Consider the following 18,904-nt stretch of genomic DNA (forward strand, 5'->3'; position numbering starts at 1 on the left):
AGCTCCCCCTGGTGGCCACACAGAATCACTTCATACCTTTTATTCCATTTGTTTACAATCAGAAATCTAATAAAGGGAAATCTGCAGGATGTAAACAAACAGTAAAAACAAAGGCACTTTACTTCCATCAGCTCTTATAAATAAGTTTCTCTTCTGTACATATTTACACTAAGATCGCCATGGTGACAGGACAAAGAGAAGGAAACAGAAAGAAAATGAGTTTAAAAGATGAAAAACAAAGTTTAAAAGTTTAAAAAGCAGGAGGCTGCTGATCTTCATCAGCTGATTCCAGAAGTTTTCTTAATCACTGATGTTCTGTTAAACCACAAAAACTAAACTGGACATCATCAGTGGTCCTGGTTCCGGTCTTCGTCTTCAGACCTGATCTGAGATTCAGCTGTCAATCAGGTCAGTGGGAAGAGCTTCGGTCGTTGGCGATGTCCTGCAAGCGTCTCAGCAGAGCCGTGTGGTTGTCGGGACAAACGCGTTTGGGAGACGTCTCCTCATCCAGAGGAATGCTGCGCTTCCTGGTGGGAGTCTCTCCGGTCCGGATCATGCTGTTGATCTCCTGGAGACGCTGCAGGGACACAGAGGCGAGGACACAGAGGACAGGAGGCAGAGGACAAGAGACAGAGGACAGGAGGCAGAGGTTATAGGTTATGAATCAGTTTCTGCTTTGAAACATCTTGTCCAGCCCCTGATGTGTCCCATTTTGTCTCTTTCTGGCATTATCAGGACATCGTCCCACAGCTGGACGTCTCACTTTTGCCGACAGGATAGAGTCTGATAAAAATCGAGGCCGAGGATGGTCGTTGTCATGGTGATGAGAAGAAAAAGTCTCAACCACCACTTGCTGGTCAAGAGGTGGTGCAACTGGAATCTGAGACGCTCTTCACCCACAGCCTGAGCAGTCATCGTCATCACCATTATAATCATAGTCATCACCATCCTTCTCTTCCTCTTCATTATCATCACTGTCATCTTCCTTCTCCTCATCATCATCATCATGTGTGTATGTATGTGTGTGTGTGTGTGTGTGTGTTCTCACGTTGGGGGGGCTGCTGCAGATGTAGTAGGAAATCCTGTCCCGCGGGACTGATGGTGAGGGGGTGGAGCCTGTCTTGTGAGGCGAGATGTAGATAGAGTGTTTGCTGGAGAGAAGCATCCGCCGAGGAGAGCCGGTCCTCAGGGTGGGGTATGGACACAGAGGGGGGGTCTCCACCTGCAGTCAGACAGGAAGAAGCACCATCAGAGGCAGAGTCAGAAGCAGGTAACAGGAAGTCATGTGATGTCACCTGTTCCTGATCAACCAATGAGCTTCAAAAGAAAAACTTCCTGATAAACCAGGCTTCTCTGTAACTGATCATCTTCCTCATCATCATCATCATCAATTATCCTAAATGACCATCATCATCATCCTCATGTGAAAAACATTTTTTGAACCTCAGAAATCATCTGGTTTCCATGACAACACCTCTGTGAACATAATGATAAAATCTTTTTGATCATGAAGTCAGTGTGCATGTGAGCGTACACATACTCCGGCGGAGGGCGAGCTGGGCGAGTATTTCAGTGCGAACTGTCGCATCTGTTTGATGTAGACATTGTTGTAGAAGAGGATCAGGTCTCCTCGATCTTCCTCAGCTCCCTCTGCCGTGGAGGAGGAAGAGGAGGAGATTCTGTTAGTGGGGGTGGAGGGGGTGCTGCTGGGCTGGGGGGCCGGCAGGGTGCTGCTGGAGCGGATCGGAACCGGGCTGATGTCTCCACCTGCTTTGAGGAGGTCAGAGTTCAGGTTCAGGTTACCTCAGAGAGGAGACAATGGAGACATCAGGACAGGTACGTCTATCTCACCTGGATCCTGGCTGCTGTCAGCTGGTGAGCTCAGTTTGTTGGCGTCGCTGGTTGCGGACGGACGCCTCCTTCTTCCTGAGATCAACACACTCCTGTAGACCTGGAACACACACATGAAGCAGCAGATGTTTCTCCAGATGTTCAGGTCATGATGCCATCGGTCTGAGACACGTCAGCATGTGAAGAATCTTACGTTGCTGCTGGCCTGAGGCTGAGAGCGGTAACACTTCATGATGTTCTGGAAGGATCTCTCCTCTTTGGTCACCTGACAGGGACACACAGTTACTTCAACAGGAATCAAACCACCGTGGTTCAGACATCTTCAGAGCGAAGATGTTTTAGAAAGAAGCCACGATTGTTTGTCTTTTATCAGTTTGATACAAACGGCCGGAAGATCACTACAGCCCCCCCCCCCCCCCCCCCCCCCATACCAGACTCCTCCCATTTGCACAACAGAACCCTCCTACTCCCTTTGCTGACTCATTTATAAGTCAGAAAGGCAGAATAGTGGCAGCAGGTGGTAAATGCTGTTGATGCTGTCATCACAGTGTCAGAAGGCAAGACATGCCAGAGGCATCAGATGTTGCGTCTGGATATCTCAGTCGGTTGAGCATCCGTCTGTCATGCAGGAGATCGAAGTTCAAATCCCACAGGGGTGAACACAAACCCTTCCAGTTGGGCCATTAGGCGGGACGCTACAGTCCACCGTAAATCGTTTTGGAGAAAAACGTCTGCTAAATGACTGTAATGATGCCGGTAATGTAGTCTTTTTTTTATTTATTTATAAAATAAATATGTATGGCTAAATCTAAGACTGGTAGCAGTATATTTAGTATTAAATAATATTTCTTTATAGTTCCTGGGTGTTCCAGCTGGATGAGCGGTGCTGCAGCTGTGATTGGAGAGGGTGAGACTAGAGACTCCACACAGCACTGCAGCAGACATGTCCAACAAAGGAAATGCACCTCTTGTGTGTTTCATAAGTGTTTCATCACATCTAGACCTCCAGTCAATCCCCTTCTGCTGGATCTCAGAATAAATGACCAAAGCTTACTTGTCGCTTTTTGTTTTACTGACTGGTAAATGTTGGCAGCAGACTCTCCACCTCATCATTTCCTTGTTTTAATTCTGTACCGTTGGTGTCGCAGTTTCCCATTTTCCTATATTTTGTGTGTACACCATGGTCAGACTTTGTGTGGTGGTAGGAACATTCTCCTGCCAAGTTTGCTTTTTATAAATCCCAAAAGTTGACTATATTTGGCGTATGCCGGTTTTTGTACCTACACCAGCTTTAAAAATGAGGCCCCTGATGCTGAACCCCTCACTGCGGTAACTAAAGCTGAATTTATCACCATAGTAACTGTTTTTAAATTCATTAACATGGTAATTGGTGTTGAACTTATCACCATTGTGACTATTGTTGAACTTGCCGTTGCAGTCAAACAAAATGGATGTTGTCTTGTTACCATGGAACCCATGCTGTCAGCTGGTGATGCAGTTTGAGCTGTAGATGTTTGTTTTTTTTTAATTGTTCCATTTCTACATAAAGACTGTTTATTACTCATCTGACAGATCAAGAGAAAATGTTCAATCAATACATTTTGTAAAGCTGTAAACACTCACTTTGGCCATGACGTAAACGGCACACATGAGCAGCTGGTCCAGGTGACGGTCCTTCATCATCTCCGTGCTGTGGACCAGAGAATATTCAAAGCAAGTCCAGATCTTCCTTCTCAGCTCAGACGAAATGTCCAGTTTGGCACAGAGGTCTCTGAGACGGACGCTGGCCAGGTGGTAAACCTGGAAGAGGTCACGTTACAAGATCACACCTTAAAATACATTCAGTGTTTTATCTGCTGCTGTCGGGTCACTGAAAGATGTTTGGGTCAGGTGATTCAGTCAGGTCTTTTGGTCAGGTCCTCTGTCCAGGTGTCTTTAGTGAGCGTGTGCAGAAAGGTAAGACTCGTACCTTCCTGAAGAACAGGGACAGGGAGCCTTTCTTCACTGGCCTGCTGGATGCTTTGGCAGTTGGTTTAGTGACAGCTGATTGGATGGTGAGGGCGCTGGTCAGATTCTGGGCAGACAGTGGCTGCAGCGTAGCTCCGCCCACCTGCACTGGGATAAAGGTGATGCCTCCACTTTCATTGGCTATCCCTGCAGAGAGATCAGAGGTCAGTGGCTGCTATTGGTTATCTGTCCTGGGGCCTCATTTACAAAATTGAGTGTAGCAAAGCAGACTACAGGTGGCGTCCACAGGGAAAAAAGGAAATGTCGCCCAAAAAAACTTTCAGATTTATAAAAGGGCTCGCATCCACATGCTCGCATTCTGTTTATGAACTCTAAAGTTGGTGCACGTGAGGGAGCGCCTTCCCATGCCCACATGGTGGTTACAAAAGGTCAGGTGAACGCCCATAATACATATTCATTACATCATTTGCATAATGGGTCAAGAGGGAAAGACGGAAGAAATGGATTTTTTCGGAATATGAGACTGAGATCCTGACGGACCACGGTGAAAACCATATAAAGGACTTATTTGGTGGACGGCGTGGGCATTACCACGGTCAGAAAGGCAGGGGGAGGGCAGCAGATGGCAGATGCTGTCAACACCATGTCAAAGGGCAAGATACGCCAGAGAGGAGGATGGTGCGGCTGGAAATCTCAGTTGGCAGGGCGTCCATCTGCCATACGGTAGACCAAAGTTCGAATCCCGCAAGGGTGAATATTAACACCTTCCAGTTGGAGCCTTACAGCCCACAGTACGTTGCTTTGGAGAAAAGCGCCTGCTAAATGACAGTAATGATGCCGGTAATTTAGTCCTTTGTTTTAATGTATAAAATAAATATGTACAGATACATCTGAGATTGGTTGCATTTTATTTAGTGTTAAACAATATGTTCCAGCTGGGTAGGACTCCTCAGAGGAAGTCCTGCAGCTGCAAAGGGACACAATCGAGGCTATTAACGAGGTGTCCGAGGAGATGCGGGAAATAAAGATTGACTGGACATAAAGACCGGTTATAAGACTAAAAATAAAAAAGGATTGTGTACAAATAAATAAAAAGAAATCCACCTCTTGTGTGTTTTCTAAATGTCTGTGTCCCACTCTGCTGGGTCTTAGAATGAGTGACTGAAGCTACTTTCCACCTGTTTTTTTACTGACTGGTACATGCTGGAACGACTTCTTTAGAAAGACGTTTGGGAAATGTTTGGGAGACACAATGCATTACTTTTATTAGCTGCCTGAAGCCCTTGTTTTCAACAACGGAATACGGCGCATATCCTTTAAAAAGGAAACAATCCCCTTAGTTATTTTTTTTTCTGAGAATCACTCATCGAATGGGCTTTTTATTAATTTCTGCAAACAGCTTTAATATCTAACATGTGCTGTGAAAGGTAATATTTGTGCACAAATGTCTCACATTTCATACCATTTATATATATTTATATATTTATTCTCTACCGTTGGTGTCTCCGTTTCCCGTTTTTCCAGATTTTGTGCGCACACAAGGCTCAGAGTTGTGATGGAGGTAGGAACATTCACCCGCCAAGTTTGCTTCTTATAAATCCTAAAAGTTGACTATATTTGGCGTACGCCGGTTTTTGTACCTATGTCAGCTTTATAAATGAGGCCCCTGGTTACTTGAGTGTTTTTAGTCCCTCACCTTGAACGGGTATGGTCACTGTCTGGCCGTTGTTGGCAGTAACAGTAGCAGTTGCCATGGTGACCACAGTCTGCCCTGCTGGGATGGCAGTGATGAGGCTGGTCTGGCTGGTCTTAGTGGTAGCTGTCTGTTCTGCTCCAGTGGTGCTGGTGGAGGTGACACCAATCTCTCCCTCCACTGGGTCCACAAACAGGCGGCGGCGAAACCCACTGGTGGGGGGTGAGCTGTACCGGTCCAACAGGGTGGTGGGAGAGGGGGACACACCTGGAGGAGAGTGGGAGGAGCTTATTATATTTCAAAGAATGAATAGATGGATGTACAGATGGATGGATGTACGGATGGATAGATGGATGGATGTACGGATGGATGGATGGGGTGTTAAACAGGGAGTGAGTGAATCCTCCACCTTTGATGGCGCTGTTTGAGCTGAGCTCAGGTCCGTGGGTGACGGGTGTGACCGGGGCGCCGCCCGTGCTGCTGTCATCATTTTGTTCCAGATACTGAGGAGGCATCACCTAAAACAAGCACACATCCACAACAGTGACACACTGATAAAGACCCAAGGAAGACCTGGACTTGGAGCAAGTTTCTGATCAGCTGATCGCGACCCGACCAGTCGTCTGTAAATGTCAGGTGAACTGAGAAGTCAGAAACATGGTGGATGCGGATAAAACTCATGGTTATTGATCAGGATGAGTTTGTTCTGACGGACCTCCTGGCAGGAAGGGACGCGGTCTTTGGCTTCACGGAGGCTCTGCCAAAGCGGTGAGTCGCTGGTCCAGGCGAGATTGTCCAGAACCTGCTCCTCCACCTGGTTCAGGTGCTTCACCACCTCCCGAAACAGACCTTGCTCCGCCCGCACCAACACCTCGATCACCTACACACATAAATTGGGAAGCCAGCCGGCAGGCATGTTTAACCTTCATCATGTTCATCCTCTTCATCTGTTTTTGATCCACAGAATCTTGATGCAAAATAAAATCCAACTGTCAGGCTGTACTGATACCTTGTAGAAGTGATAGGCGGGGAGCTGGAAGATGGCAATCACGTTGGGGAAATCTCCTGGCGGTCTGTAGGAGAAGGTGACGATCTCCAGGCAGCAGGCCAGCAGGGAGCGATGGAAGACGTCCTGCTCCAGAATACACTGAAACACACACACTGAGCAGTCATCCCACCTCACCAACCAGCTCCTCCTCAGACCAGTTTCAGCTGGTTTTAAATCACAAACAGGATCAACGTAATATGGAGACAATCTTCTGGATCTCCTGCTGATCTTAGTTCACTGTCTGGTTACAGGAGGAAAAATGATGGCGGATTTCATGTAATGTGATCATTTATGGAGCCTGACTGGTTGTCAGACTCATACATATATATTATGTATGATATATATATTATGTTATATTATTTGTTATATTTGGTGAATAATGAGGCTGTGACTAAAGCAGAGGGTAGAGCTTTGTAATAACTTTATTTACAGCTGGGAGCTGTAAACTGTCTGATAGGTGGATGTTTCTGTCTTTTTTATTGTTTATTTGAGGCAGCTGAGACAGATGTTTGGAGAAAGGTGTCAGGCATTCAGCAGGTAAAATAAATACTGAATGTATCAGCATTTCTCTCAGTAAATGTGTTTATAATGAAGCTGGTGACATGAAGTTTTCACCAGATGTTGGAAACAACTAAATAATCCAGAAATCAAAGAAACCGAGAGAAGATGATCAGAAATAAAGTTCTGATTAATGAAACATGGTGAAGCCTTTACTGGTGATGACAGCTTCCAGTAGTGGAACTAGTCTCCTCCTTGTTCAGGTCTGGTTTTGGTCTTCAGATCTTCTTCTCTGAACTCTGATCTTCAGTTAGATCCCGTCAGCTGATTGGCTTCCTCGGCTGTTTCAGTCCTCATTTCATCGTCATCATCCTGGCAGACAGATTATCCAGAACGTCTCGTTACACTTACCCTTCCTTCAGTTAGATGAAATTTGTCAGTAAAACCAGTCCTGCAGGTTTTAGACTTTTCCTGCTCCAACGCACCTGAATCAAATCAAATGGATCCAACAGCTTTAGGTCTGCACAGTGACCCATTAATCTGAATCATGCATGTTTTAACAAGGAAACATCTAAAACCTGCAGGAGAGAGGCCCTCAATGGGCCTTTATTAATATACTTTATATACCTGTCCAAATAAAAAGTAAATGAGTGGGAGCCACCTGTTGGATAGTTACAGCGTGGATGATGATGTTTTAGCTGGAAAGTTGTCTAAGATGACAACGTCCGGAATTCACGGAGCTCAGAAGCTCCACAGGTGGTCTCTGGAAACTCTTCTGATAAATCTTCTGTCAGAAGTCTTGCAGCTGGTGAAGGAGACATTATGTCTTTTCCTCTTCTGGATTATGGTCCCAACAGAGCTGACTGGAAGATCCAGAAGTTTGGAAATCCTTCTAGAAGCAACCCGACATCAGGGTGTTTTCTAAAGATCTTCAAAGAGATCTTGGTGGTTTGGGAACCCCTAAGGTTGGACAGCCTTTTATCTGTCCAAATTAATGGTTCACCATCTTCCTTTTCTAATGTCAGTAGAATCACATCAGATGATGCTGCTCTTGACCACTTCTTGTTTTTACTGTTGCAGCGAATATTGATGTTAATATTTATGTTAAACTGGCATCTAAATTATTTGCTAACAAAATGACACAATCACGTTGTTTCAGGTTAACATCATGAGATAAAAGTAGATTCCTGCTGGGACGGATGTACTGAGTCTGTTGATGAGAGTAACAGAGAGAAAAGCTCTGGACTGGTGGCTGATAGTTGTGTGTGGATGTCGGTCTCTATAGAATATTGACCTTTGGTGATTACTGTGTGTGTGTGTGTGTGTGTGTGTGTGTGTGTGCACATGCATGCGTCTGTGTATTTGCATGTGGGGATATGTGTGCAGTATCTGAATCATGGCAGCCTGGCGGAGTGTATGACTCCCTGTCTGACTTTTTGTCCCAGTCCGGTCCTGAACAACGGAGTCATTTTTATTCAGTTAACTGAGCTGAACTAAATAAAAACTGCTCCGTTATTCAGTTATGCAGCTCACAACATGGCGCACCACATGTGAAAATTACAATTACAAAACAAATATAAACTATATCATGTTTATTAGGTTTCTTAATAAAATTTTTTTTTGGTATAATTTATACATCAATTTGTTTATTGAGCCATTTTTATATTTCTGTATTTATGTTTAATTTGGGCAGTTTCTGTCCTTCATAGATTGAAACCACGTCAACAATTCCTGTTCAAACATATTTACTGAGAGAAAAGTTGATGTTTATTTTTCATTTTACTGTTGAAGAACGAATTTACTTTAATAATAATAATAATAATGATAATATTAATGGATTAGATTTATATAGCACTTTTCAAGGCACCCAAAGCGCTTTACATTGTGTAACCATTTTTATCTTTATTCCTGTGTTGGGATGAAAGGAGAGGTGTAAATCAGCTTTAGACAAACACTGTTTATCTGCAGCTCAATAAACAACTAAGGGAAAGAAAAACAACTAAAGCAGGGGTGTCAAACTCCAGTCCTCGAGGGCCGGTATCCTGCAGGTTTTCATTGTTTCCCTGATCTAATGCACCTGACTGAAATGAATATTGTGAAGATGTCAAGAAGCTGTTGGATCTTTTTGATTTTATTAAGGTGTGTTGGAGCAAGAAAATAACTAAAACCTGCAGGATAGCAGCCCTTGAGGACCAGAGTTTGACACCACTGAACTAAAGCATTAACCAGGCTGTTTGCCCTGAGTTTTGCCTGCCAGGCATCCTGTGAGCTGGGTACTCACTGACAGGTCGGCGTCTCCCAGGATCATCTTCTCCCTGTCGATGATGGACTCCAGGATCCTGTAGTAGAGTGCCTCCGCCAGGTGGAAGTACCTCACCGCCACGTCTGGAAGAAAAAGATCATCATCAGGCGGGACTGCAGATCATATGTGCACTGATCAGAGGTTATGTGCACACCTTTGCCCGTCCCCCTGCTGTCCGCACCGCTGTCCTCATGATGCTGGGAAAAGACGTCAAACATGTTCTTCAGGCGGCGGCTGATGACATCACTGGGGTCTCTGGCGCAGCCCCTGAAACATCAGAAACCCAGAGATGGACGTTCAGCTCAGTTTAGGACCACTCCAGGACGTCCTGATGGACGGAGGTGAAGAGGGACGTCCAGCCGCTGGAGGTCCAGAAACATACCTAAGAGTCTCTGCCAGCTTGGGACTCGGTCCCTGTTTAGTCCCAGACAGCAAGGTGTGAAGACGTCCAACGCTCTTCATGGCAGAGGACAGCGGAGACGCCAGGCGGATCTCCTGGACGTACTTACTTCCAGTCAGAGGGGAGGACACCTTCAGACCCGAAGCCTGGACAGCAGAGACATCAGGCGCATGAGAGACATGACAGACAGCAGGGCGTTAACATGACAGGACAGGACAGAAGGAGAACCAGGTCTCACGATGAGGCTGGTGTGGAGTCTGTAGGTGTCCTGGTTCTCCGTCCCCTCCCCCAGGGAGGGCCCCGGGGTCCCGATGTCCTCGTTGGCCCCGTCCCCGATGAAGATTCTCTCGTCCAGACTGCCGGTGGCCAGAACGTGTTCCTCATAGAGACGACTGAGCGCCAGGCTGAAGACAGATCAGAGGGACAAGTCAGAGACGAAGACGGAACGTTTTCCTCCAGATCAGGAAACCAATCTCCTTCACTTCCTGAAACTCAGCCATCAATATTTTCATTTCGAATTTCAATCAGACATTTAAAACTTCCTCAATAAAAGATGAAAATCTACCTCCTCCTCCTCCCTGATCTCCTCTTCTACCTCCACCTCCTTCCTGATTTCCTCTTCTACCTTCTCCTCCTTTTCCCTGATCTCTTCTTCTACCTCCTCCTCTACCTGCTGACCTTCTCCTCCATCTCCTCCCTGACCTCCGGTCATATCAGTCTCACTGAAACCACCAAATGATGAAGAGTTCAGGTACCACAAAGTCCAGAACCCTCAATTAGCAAAACCTGCTCAGTTCAGACTGTTCTGATCTGGTTCTGTAGGTCTCAGGAAATGTTCTCTGGTTTGAGCTACAATCAGAACGAAGAACATCTCTTCTTACAAATAACACAATAAATAAAATATGTTTGTTCTGTAACTGTTCAGACTATATCATCATCATCATCATCATCATCATCATCACTGATTCTGAAGGACAACACTCACAAACTGTCTCCAAAGTTCATGGGATCCAGAAAGCCGGTCAGACTGTCTTCTTTCCCTCTGAGAATCTGGAGAGGAGGAAGAGGAAGAGGAGGAGAAGTAGGAGTTGGAGGAGGAAGAGGAAGAGGAGAAGGAGGAAGAAGAGAATCTATTAGTGTGCTGATGAGTGTACAGGAGATCAGGATGGAGGGATCAGTAAAGGTTAGAGACATCTCAACATCAGAAAACCGATTTAAACATCTGGGACAAACCTTCGGGTTTGTTCCTGAAACTGATGCTAGAACTCAGAAGTGACCTCTGACCTCTGCACTGCCCTCTAGTGGATGGGCTAACTACCAGCACACCGTAAAGGGAGGATGTGGGGAGTGACTTCTGACAACGTTTGAAACGGATGAGCTGATTTTTACATACGTAGAGGGAGCAGAAATGAGGCTTTAAACACAAACTTTGTTTTCGTCTACAGTAAACTGGAGAACAGTGAACAGAACTTCCTGCTGCAGGAGCTCTGCAGTTGGGCTGAGAACAAGCTGACCTCTTAAAGCAGCTTTCATTACTGGAAATAAAATCTAAAGATCCCTCCCCCCCAGATCCTGACCTACACCGGACCCTCCCTACCCTGGACCTTCCCTAACCCAGACCCTGACCTACCCGCTTGTGGAAGAGCTTCTTGATGAAGGGTTTCCAGAAGTGCTCTTTAACTCCTTTGGCCTCCAGAACCAGGCCATCATGGAGTTCACAGAGCTGCTCGATGAAGCAGAACGGGCCTGGAGACGGCCTGAAGTCCTTACTGCTGAAGTCCTCGGGCAGACCTGTGGGAGGCGGGACAGCAGTAGCCATGACAACCATCACATGACAGCCTTTCAGCTAGCTTTTACTCATTACATCCTCATGATGACAGGATGAATTTGTTTCTGGACATTAAGACATGATGTAAACTCTGCTGAGGACGTTTAGACTAAGAAAGTCACAGATGACTGATTTCACCTCTTTCTCTCTTTCCCAGACTTCCCTGAAAAGGCTGAGAAGCTCTTCATCATGACTTCATCATGAATTGTCATGGAGATGAAGTTTATATCCTGATGTCTGATACCTGAACCCTACAGGATCACATCAGTCCACAGAGGATGGAGGTTAAACCAGCTACCTGTACAGGTGTCCTTCATCTGGACAGCCAGAGAACATCTCTGATCTGTTTTTGTCTCTTTTTATGGAAAAATTGAAAATGGATTAACATTGGATTTTGGGACAGACCGGTTGATTGGCCGGATCAGAACGCACTTTGCCGTTAGTCAAGAACTCTGCAGCACGACTTTTAACCGGTGCCAGGAAATATGAACACATCACCCTTATTTTAGTTTCTTTGCACTGGCTGCCTCTACGTTTTAGAATTGATTTTAAGATTTTATTGTTCGTGTTTAAAGCTTTAAATAGACTGGCCCCCAAATACACCACTGACTGCCTTCAATTTACACTCCAGCGTGTGCTCTGAGGTCCGAGGGCCAGTCCCAGATCGTGGTGCCTTAGACGAGACTTAAAACTAGAGGGGACAGGACCTTCTCTGTAGTCTGCCCCAGACTCTGGAACGCTCTTCCCCTCCATGTCCGCTCGACCTCCACAGTGGAGAGCTTTAAGTCTTTTTACTTGTTTTTATTGTTTGTTTCATCTATTTAGTTTAAATCAATATTATTGATTATTGTTAATTGTTGATGTGCAGCGCTTTGGAGACTTTTCTTTGTTTTTGAAATGTGCTTTATAAATAAAGTGGACTGGATTGGATCAGGACAGAGTGGTTTTCAGGTCTGTTAAAAAGTGTTTTCAAGTGAGTTTCCAGAAGAAACTTTAAGAAAACAGGAAAGAGATTAAACAGCTGTATCTTAGACCTTTGTCAGCTGGAAGGTTGGTAGATCGATTACTGGCTTCCCCAGACTAAGAGCTGAAGTGTCCTTGAGCAAGACACTAAATTCCACATTATCTCCTGGTGTGTCCATCAGAGTGTGAAGGTGTAGATGCATCTAGAAAATATTTAGAAGTGCCGTGCGTGCATGTGTGTACACGTGTGTGTGTATGGGTGTCAGACTATCAGAACCGGAGATTTAATGTTGGTTTCACTGACAGAACCTGAAGTTTCTGAAGGGTTCTGCCAGAATATGATCTGAACCGAACTGGGACTGGACTCAGTCAGCTGTGATGGGTTGTACATGTGTTTCCCTCCATCATTAAACTGGATCCTGAGGGCAGATCGGTGAGGTGGAGGTGTGTGGAGCAGAGGAAGTCCAGCCATCAACAGGAAGTGGAGGTGGCGCTGATGGACGCCGCAGCAGGAATGTGTTCATGAAAATTTCTGATTTATTGATCTGAGTCTGAACTCGCTGATAAGCAGACTTCCTGTTCAGCGGACGTCTGACTTCCTGTTCTAGAAAAACTCAGAGTACGTGGACCACAGTCCAACATCTGAGAAACAGAAATACTGGTCTACATGTACTGATGGATCAGATCAACAGTCCTGATTTTGAGACCTGACCCAGAGACCTGCTCCATGTCCTCAAGATCTACTATCCTGCATCTTTTAGATGCATCCCTTCTCCAACACACCCGAATCAAATGAATGTCTCGTTACCAGGCCTCTGCATAGATGAATACCATGTGGATGAGGGGATTGTGTCTTCAGAAGGGGATTGTAGATGGTGGGCGTTACAAAGTCTGAGGACTCTGTTTTCCAGCCTTTCGTTGCTCCTGTTCCAGCTTTCTACAGACGTGTTGCTGCCACCAGATTTACTATCAGCTCATATTTTCCATCAGATGGCAAAACGTCTCCGTTTCATCATCTGACATGTTGTTTATTTTCTACTGGGAATAAAATATGACCTGATGAGATTCTGATTTTATTTACATTTTTACCCAAGACACGTTGTTTTTTGAATTAAGGCTGTAAATCTGATTCAATAAAATTTCCTCCATCTGATCTCTACTCATCTGACGATCCAGTTTCTAAAACCTGCTCACAAAACCTTGTTTATGGATCAATGGTGCAGATCAACTGTCTTTACCTTGTTGTTATGTGTATTGTCTGCAAAGGGATTTTTAAATGTGTAAATATTTAAGTTTATTAATGTGCTATATTGTCACTTTTTAAAATTTAAATTTCTGTAGACTCCTGATCTGTGGTTTGGACCCAGCGACTGAACAAACAGAGCAGCTCGGACCCGTCAGAGGAGGATCTGAGGGGTACCTTTGAAGTCCGGGTTGAGCAGGTCCTTCCTGGCGTTGCACAGCAGCGCGTTGGTGAAGACGAGGTCGAGTGCGCTCAGCAGCAGGTGGTATGAGTTCACCAGGTCGTCGCTGATCATGGGGAAGTTCCCTGAGACAGAGACAAACATGACTGAATGAGGACACCTCAGGTCCAGACTGGTTTAGGAGACCTGCAGATTTGTCTCCTCTGAGGGGGAATCTTTACCTTTAGCGTGGACGAACAGCACCCAGCAGAAGTTGAAGATCTCGCTCACGGTACAGGGGTGGCGTCTGAAAAACAGAACCGTGAGATTCTTAAAGAACTTCTCATTGTTTCAGATCTGAGAGACACCACCTCCACATCATCCTGCAGCCAGAGACCTGTCTCGTTCACCAAAAACCAGACGAGTCACAGCCAGAAGGATTCTTCCACCACATCAAATAGGACCTGACACATCAGCTAGGAGAGGAGTAAGTCCTGAACTTATCAATTTTACCTAGAAACCTTTTCTAAAGGTTCCTTCAGCTTGAACGATGAGTTGAAGTAAGATTGTGTAAGTTCAGAAAAACCTCCATTTACCCATAAAACTGCACCAGATCTCCCCGAGGTCCACCTCTTTTCTCATCATCAGTGTCTCAGGACCTTAGTGTGTAGCTCTGGGGGCTAAACTGTGATGGATAGTTACCCTTTAGGTGATCTACTGATGTTTTCCAGGCATTTCTATCCCGTCCAGGAGGTTTACAATCCAGCCTCTAAATGTAGTTTTATTCAGAGACTCTATCTGGTAAATCCACAATGATCCATGAAAACAGCATTATTTATCACATTTTCATCCTAAAAAGATCACTATCACTACTATGTTGCTAAAAGACTCTATTTAGACCTGGACATGATGATGAAGCCACTTCCTGTGAAACCTTCCACCAATCAGAGAGCTTAGATTCTTTGTCCACATTGGGCCCCTTAGCACTCACGTGGCCTGGTTCAACCACCACAGCCTACCTGAGTATTGCATGCACCATGTCACAAAGCTCAGATCATCTCCACCTGCTTTCTAGAACATTCAGTTCTAGTTCACTGGACTCCAACGGCCTCCACAGTCACCAGATCTCAGTCCAGTAGAGCAGCTTTGGGATGTGGTGGAACGGGAGATTCTCATCATGGATGCAGCAACTGTGTGATGCTGTCATGTCAATATGGAGCAAAATGTCTGGGGAATGTTTCCACCACATTGTTTAATCTATGACACCAATAATTTAAAAGAAGGTCCAATCCGGTTCTAGAAGGTGGATGTTAGTGTAGATAAACTGGCAACAGAGACATGTGGTGAGGTCTGAGGTCACATGGTCTCACCTTTGTTTGCGGCTGCGGTGAACTCGCGGCGGCTCCTCTGACGGCGCCTTGAAGATGGACCTGAAGACGGGGACGTACTTCTTGAAGATGACGGCCGACACGGTGAAGTTCCTCTCCAGCTTCTCGGTGCTCTGACGGAAGTCCTGCGGCAGGTCGGCCATGTCCTGCCACTTCTTCATCTTGTTAAAGAACTCAATCAGGCTGGAAGACGAGACAGAGCCGGTCAGCATCAACACATCACCACACACCCGGTTACCGATCAGCTTCACAAACAAACAACAAACAAACAAACAGACCTCATGTCGGCGCAGTGGAGGATTCTGGTCAGAGAGACGTAGTTACCCTCAGTGGTACCTTTACCCACTGTTGGTACCGTGGACCTGCAGGCCACGTAGAGGGAACAGGCCAACCAGTGCAGCTCGCTGCCCTGCAGGAGAGAGGAAGAAAAGCTCACGACACAGTGTTTTATTTGAGTCATGTGACTCTGGATGTTCTGAAAATCCAATCAGAAACACAAAACCAGTATTAGGTCAGAACTGGATGCAGGATTGGTTGTTGTCATGGTTACAGGCCCATCCTCTGGCAGTAACAGGACCAGTTCTGAAAGCCCTACAGCAGTTAGATGATGTAAAGTCTCCCCGTTCCCAACTGCCATGTAGAGAAAAAAAACTGTCATGGTTCTGGTTCGTCCCAAACTGTGAGGAGGACCAACTAGTTTCACTGGTTTCTGGATGTCATCAACATTGATCTCAGACTGGAACCAGCAGGCCAGGAGCCTCATTTATAACGCCAGCATACGTACAAAAACCTCCATGTTGTGAGGCTTTCATCAGTGAAATAAACTAATAACTTTTATTTCATATATGTAATTTATGGCTTTTCATAGAAACTGTAGTCCTATATTTAAAATATTCTGAGTTTTTATTTATTGTTTTTTTATAAGAAAGTCCTCATAATAGAAAGTTTCAGTTTTACTGTCAGACCTTTTTAATGTAAAAGTTTAATTTTTAAACAACCATAACGTAATTTTTTCAGATCGTACCCTAATTCTACTTCAGCTACAAACGTGTGGATTAATGATCTTTAACTATTTCTGATAACACTAAACTGGACTGTATGAAAATGCGCAGGGTATTCTGTTCTGACAGAACACCGGTCCTGTCTTCCACTGGTGGACAGGTACAGATGGGTTTACCGGCATAACTCAGATTTAAGACTTCTTACAGCCGGACTGGGATTCAGGGTGTCCGTGTTCGGAGGAGGTTCGGTTGCAACAGGAACGGCCCGTGAGCAGGTGGATCAACACCGCGGCCGGGCGGGTCGCTCCACTCAGTGTGGACTCGAACTACCGACACATGGACACAAGCTGACCGTGTGACACCGTGTTTTTACCTCCAGAGTGAAGTTTCTGCTGATGTTCTCGTAGCTCTTCCACGCTTCGGCACTCGCCTCTTCGTCCATATTCAGGGCTCGGCACAGATCCTCGAACCCGGTTCGGGCTTTCTGCAAGAAGTCGTCCTCGTCGCTCATCTTTCTGTTTTTATTTTGCGAACGAACTGCGACTTTGGGGCAGACAGAGAGCGGTCGTGCGCCGACTGAGGCGCAGTTTGTGCGGCTGTTTGCCTGAATAACAGCGTTATTACGGAGCGGTTCGGCTCTTCACCGTGGCCATTTAAATGTCCTCTGACAGATTCAGGAGCGGAGACGCTGCTGACGTACGACCCGCGGCCAACCACGGAGTGAAACGTCACTTTTGTGCGTACACCAGTTAGAGAATAGCGCAAACAGCGTAACTCATCCCAGCCCACTAAACGAACGTAGCTGAGCACGAAGCCAAATATTTCTACTTCCGGTTGTTTTTCTTTTCTCGCTGACGGCTCTTTCTCCGGAAATTCACCCAAAAACCTATAAATTATGTGTTTCACAAAGTTGTGGCCATTACAACGGGTTGATAAGAGCCTCATTAAGATTTCTACTTCACACTTCACCTTCGGTTGTCTTCATTCCTGCTTTTAGACTCCAAAATGTTCGCGTGAAAATAATAAAACAAAAATTTAATGTTACCCTAACCCTAACCACCAGGCACACCCACTATCACCTAAAAAAAAAAACAAAAAACAACTATCCACAAAAACGTTAAATTCACCAGACCTTTAAGGAGCCAGACACTTGAAATAAAAATATCAGAAAGTCTAATAAACGTTTGATGGCACATGTGAGTGAGGCTTTTTAATAAAAGGGTCCAGCTCTTAGGAAAAAAAGAATTGATCATTAAACGTTATAAAAAAAAGATGTCTGCGATGTCAAACAACTGTTTTTTTATTTTTATTTATTTTATTTTAATTTATTCTTATTAGCTATATGGCTAGAGTTTTCACGTTTTGTTTTTTAATGAACACCATTTTGTCATGTTTATTTTATTCTATTCTATTCAATTCTATTTTATTATTAATAAAGATAACTAAAAAACAACTTCCTCCTCTCTGGGTGGGTCCACCCCATCCCCTTTTACAGTTTTTACAGTTGAACTTTCTCTGTTGAGTTTCTCCGTTTTTAATGCTGGTCTCGTTGGTATCAGCTATCAGCAGCAACAGGCTCAGAACCAGATCCAGAACCAGTTCGCCTCTCTGAGCAGACTCCGAACAGCAGGAGTTTCCTGATTGTAAACAGAGTTTCCTCCAGAAGGATTACCTGTGCTTTTTACTACCATGTTCTGAGGGGAAGCTTCAAACTTTTCAATATTCATTTGTAGAAAGAAAATATGCTTTATTCCTTTCCTAGCATATTACCAGTTGAAATACCTGATTTGATGTTGATTGGAGTTTATTTGAACATAATGACAAATAAAAACAAAAATAAAAATACATCACCAAAAATGAAAACAAAAATTTCAAAAGGAGTGGGTGGAAGCAAAAGCTTATATAATCCCACCCCTGTAAATTACAACAATATTCAGATTCTATCACATTCTCACCACCACTAAACAATTCCATAGAAACAGTTGTGCTAAGTTACACCATTCGGTCCCTACAATCATTATCTCCCTATGGAATATGTTTTTATCATGAAACTATGTAATAACAATAATCATCGCACTAACAACATTACAATAATAATAATAATAATAATAATAATACCATATAGTAATATTATTCTTATTATGTTACATAATCTATAAGCGTAAATAATCAGTTATAATGATGGAGTTATTCGGTAATAACAACAATAATAATGATAATAAAACAATAATAACAGCAATAACAATAGCATCGATTATAACAATAATTATAAGAGAAATACTCCTTAATTTATTCCAGACCATTTCTGTACCAATCATATATCATCCCTTTATATACGGATTTAAATATTTGTATATTTGGAGACTGCCTGTGTGCTTACCCCATCTTGTTCCACAGTTTGACCCCACAGACACACAAACAAAAACGTTTCCTGGTGCTTCTCATCAAGTGCATTTTAAAAATTTCTCCATCCCCATCTCTCTGGCTTAAAAAAAAAGTTCTATATATGGTATGGTAATAAGTTCCTGCTAGCTTTAAACATTATCTGTGCTGTGTGATAA

The 18,904-nt window shown here is 44.5% G+C and overlaps 2 protein-coding genes across 3 annotated transcripts in view; both read right to left on the minus strand.

Annotated features, from left to right (window-relative positions):
- The window catches only part of LOC121647505 (NACHT, LRR and PYD domains-containing protein 12-like), a gene marked incomplete at its 3' end in the record, with an annotated part of 791,953 nt that overhangs the window by 757,858 nt on the left and 15,191 nt on the right, over nucleotides 1-18,904 (minus strand). The window lies entirely within an intron of this gene.
- On the minus strand, nucleotides 26-17,010 carry rbl2 (retinoblastoma-like 2 (p130)). 2 transcript variants are annotated; one of them, XM_041996032.1, is made up of 22 exons: nucleotides 16,717-17,010; nucleotides 15,621-15,751; nucleotides 15,325-15,525; nucleotides 14,197-14,261; nucleotides 13,972-14,100; nucleotides 11,391-11,551; nucleotides 10,746-10,810; nucleotides 9,999-10,164; nucleotides 9,743-9,906; nucleotides 9,515-9,627; nucleotides 9,340-9,443; nucleotides 6,522-6,659; nucleotides 6,228-6,392; nucleotides 5,922-6,030; nucleotides 5,516-5,779; nucleotides 3,821-4,005; nucleotides 3,475-3,651; nucleotides 2,045-2,116; nucleotides 1,852-1,951; nucleotides 1,541-1,767; nucleotides 1,049-1,222; nucleotides 26-577 (listed from the first exon to the last, which is right to left on the minus strand). In XM_041996032.1, the coding sequence occupies exons 1-22, from the start codon at nucleotides 16,852-16,854 to the stop codon at nucleotides 410-412; spliced, it is 3,216 nt and encodes a 1,071-aa protein (XP_041851966.1). In that variant the 5' UTR covers nucleotides 16,855-17,010; the 3' UTR covers nucleotides 26-409. The 2 variants fall into 2 exon arrangements, with proteins under 2 accessions (XP_041851966.1, XP_041851965.1); XM_041996031.1 differs by having other exon boundaries at nucleotides 1,541-1,770.

This window comes from Melanotaenia boesemani, chromosome 10 (assembly GCF_017639745.1).
Source record: "Melanotaenia boesemani isolate fMelBoe1 chromosome 10, fMelBoe1.pri, whole genome shotgun sequence".
Lineage (NCBI taxonomy): Eukaryota > Metazoa > Chordata > Actinopteri > Atheriniformes > Melanotaeniidae > Melanotaenia > Melanotaenia boesemani.